At 24.9% G+C, this 3,780-nt stretch overlaps 1 protein-coding gene across 1 annotated transcript in view; it reads right to left on the bottom strand.

Annotated features, from left to right (window-relative positions):
- LOC126905357 (clavesin-2-like) overlaps positions 1-3,345 on the bottom strand; it is a 9,437-nt gene extending 6,092 nt beyond the window's left edge. The window contains exons 1-2 of the mRNA XM_050684995.1: positions 2,991-3,345; positions 2,629-2,791 (exon numbers count right to left, since the gene is read on the bottom strand). Of these exons, the coding sequence (XP_050540952.1) occupies positions 2,629-2,791; positions 2,991-3,126 (299 nt within the window). The 5' untranslated portion in view covers positions 3,127-3,345. The remainder of the gene's footprint in view (positions 1-2,628; positions 2,792-2,990) is intronic.
- Positions 3,346-3,780: the final 435 nt, after the last annotated feature.

Consider the following 3,780-nt stretch of genomic DNA (forward strand, 5'->3'; position numbering starts at 1 on the left):
AAAAAAAAAAAAAAAACACATCTTAGTAAAACCAATACCTTCTCAGCTTCGCATCGAAGCTAAAATGGTTTTGACCCTTCTGAAAATTTAGTATTTTAGACTTGTGACCTTATACTTACGCGTCGTCTTAAGTTAATAAATTCTTAATATTACGTAATAGAACAACACTAAGTTATTGACCGTCACTATATGTTTTTGGTCTTTGAGTTATTTCAAAATTATGTACATGAATAATTTTTATGCTGAAAAAATATCGTTCTGTATTTAAATCACAAAAAATATAAAAGGGTTTTTACAAGGTGTGTAGAAAGTAAGGAAAGGGGTATTTTTTATTCCTGCATGAGTACAAATAATACTATTTTCTTTGCTACAAATAATATTGTTCGTAATAAACAGTGTTCAAAAAGTAAGGAAACAGGTCAATTGTTACAAACAGTAAGAACAATAGAAACCCATTTTCTTACTTACTCAGCACTCTATACAAATAAAATTGATCACTTGTAACAAACATTATTTATAATAAAATACTTATTTAAAATATTAATTTAAAACTAAAAAATATCTAATTCAAAATCTACAAAAATCACTAAAAAATTCTGGTTACGTATTTCGGGAACAATGTTACCATAACCTGCACTAAACACATACTGACACTCTGTAGAAAAAAAAATCCTGTATATATCCATTGTGGACTTATCACCTAGTGACGTTATCTCAAAGTGATATTATAGTCTAGTCGATTGTTTCATTTTGTTATTTTACACAAGTTTAATAGTGAACATTTTAGTGGGTCATTGCCCAATTGAATTATTCTTATTTTTAAACATTTTATTCCTTTCCTTATGTCATAAAAGTTCTTTGTAATTATTTACGTTTTTAATTAGTCTTATGGTTTTAATGGAGTTGTTCAGCCACAAGGGATTTAAAACTTCTTGATATTAAATTTTTCTTAAGTGTAATAAATGACTTGTTTTCTTAAATGTAAAGTAAATAAAGTAGAGTAAAATTTGTGAGGGTCCTAATTGTATTTCCTTCCCCTAAAAAATCTTTTGTATAACAATGTACACAATAATAATAAACAATATTGTAAATATTTTTCTAAAAAAAAATTTAAGCTTAGCTCCACTACTTCATTAGTATCTCATTATTTTTGAACATCATATATAAAACAATTGATTTATAAACACGCGTACAAAAAAAGGAGAATCTACTTATATATTATAATTTTTTATTTAAGAGTTATCATGAAATGCAGAAATAATAACGAGTAGTACATTTAAAAATAAAAAAAAATACACACATAAAATGGATTTGTATTTCAAGAATAAATGAAAAGCTATTTTGCTTAAAGAACAAAAATTGAATAAAACGCATTNTACTGTCGACGGGCATTTAGACTAAACCCCTAAATAGCGACGTAACATACTTTTTTTAATCAAAAAGCGATACTTGGTTTGTTATATTAATTTGCATTACAATTATTCGATTTAATATTGTAATGTAAAGAGACAAGTCGATTCTCTTTTATTATAACTTTGTCTTGCATTTGTATTTATAACAGTTAAGGTATAATATTTTTAAAAATAAAATCTTAATAAATTAAAAATAATAATAAATAGTTTTGCGTGTTCGAGTGTCATATACTAAAACTAACTAATTTGTCTAATTGGTGATACGCAGAAACTCTTCTCGTTTTATCTTTATTTATAGAGTGTTTTAATTGTACTTGAAAACCTAATTTAAATAAGTCATTTAACAGTCAATAGTTTATAAGATAGTTTTTGTAACTAATTATTCTTAAATAATAAAACCTATTTTAAAAATATATTTAAATAAATAAATATATATTTTTATTTTATAAAATATTATATTTTAAGTATTATATGTTATTTTTCAATCAACTCTTTCACTAGTCATAAATACTTTTTTCAGCAAAATTAGTTTTTTTTAATAATAATTTTGTACTTATTTTATTTAATAAAAACTTATTTCGTTAAGAATAAACATGAGTCGCTATATGTTTTAAATACTTAAATCACTATATTTATGAAAACAATATATCAGATTTAGTATCAGTGTACCTAAGTACAAATTAACACGATAACGTGATTAGTGTTAAAATTACCGTTATTTGTTCATTAAAACTTTTAAAAAACAAATACATAAATATTGAAATGTTATAATTTTTTTTTTTTTGTTTTTCAAAAACTTCATTAAAATGACTGAATTCTTTAAAAAAAAGTCCATTCATATGTAGAGAAATTTTAATTTGTAAATATTACTCAGTATTTGTAGCAAGCGAAAAAATATTAGGCTTTACATACATTATATTACATATAGTTAATTTAAAATATTTGTAACGATAAATATAAATTAATATAATATACAAAACTAGGTATTTGGGAGTCTAATGCCCAAAATTAAAAGAAAAATGTATATTGATTTACAAAAATATTATAAAGGTGATTTTCTCACCTGGTCATTTTTATTGTGGGCTCACTTTATTCAAACTACCAAATACACTTTTACAGTTAATAATTAAAGTAGAATTTTTTTTAATAAATTAAAAACGAGAGATAAATCATCCAACTCTACAAACATTTTTTCGTTTCAAAAAAAAATAGTTACCCGTAATCTGCAGACTGAATTTGTTCTGGAGATGTGGGATCCCAATTTGTGAAGAATTTGGGCACATTGGTTTTAACAGAATAATATTGATTCAGTGACTCCTTTGTTCTTTCCAAATCGTTTTTACAGAACATAATAAATAGTTGAATCTTTCGTTGATTGACTGTAAAAATAAAATCATTTTAAATTACCTTAAATCATAAAAATACTAAAAATATAAAAAAAAACACAAAAATTTATTATTTATTCATGAAATGTACACATACATATATTTAAAAATATGTGATGGCTATTAAATGAAATTTAACTTTTAACTAAAGAATATGCTGTTGAAAATTTGTATAATTAAATAAGAGTCTTACTTTCTTCACTTGAAAGATGCGGTTGCATTTTAATCCAACCAGCGATGGATTTTATATCTTCGGAAATTTGTTTTTCAGATGTACCTAAATCTTCATAAAATCGAGTAAGATCACTTTGAGTCGGAAGTAATAGCATTTTAGTAATTTTCTTTAATACGTAACTCTTTAAGCGTTTTTTTAGTTCTAAAATAGATTAAAAATACAAATCTAAACTGCACTTCGCTATCAACTAAGTGAATGATACGGAACTAATTGGCAATTGATATGATAAAGCCGAAAAAACTATCTGTTTAAATTGCGAAGGACAAGGTCACTTGGTTTTGATATTTTGTTATATACTGCTCATCATAATGATTTATAATATGAATGTTAAAACATGTGTTACTATGTGGCCGTCACGCAAAATTACACCAGTGTCGCTGTTTCTCCCACTTCCAAATCATTTTAATAATTCCTCCTACTTCATTTTGGCTAGCTATGAGCTGAACGCAATTTATAATAAGTAATTTTTCACTGTAAAACTCGCACAGATAATTTTTACCAAAGCCAGAATAATTTAGTAGACTCATTACAAATCAAAAATTCGCCCAATACAAAACCAGCACTATTAATGTAATGGTATTTGAAACTAAATCCTATACGTGTCCTCGGAATGTCTTACTTAGCCACTTTTTCAGAAACGTAAGTTTCTCTAAATAAATAACAAATAAAAAACACATCAGTATAAAAATGAGGGTTCAAATTTGTCATTTCCAAGTCAAAAAATTAAACTATCATACTACACTGTACA

Source organism: Daktulosphaira vitifoliae, unplaced genomic scaffold (assembly GCF_025091365.1).
Source record: "Daktulosphaira vitifoliae isolate Bord-2020 unplaced genomic scaffold, ASM2509136v1 Scaffold_4, whole genome shotgun sequence".
Classification (NCBI taxonomy): domain Eukaryota; kingdom Metazoa; phylum Arthropoda; class Insecta; order Hemiptera; family Phylloxeridae; genus Daktulosphaira; species Daktulosphaira vitifoliae.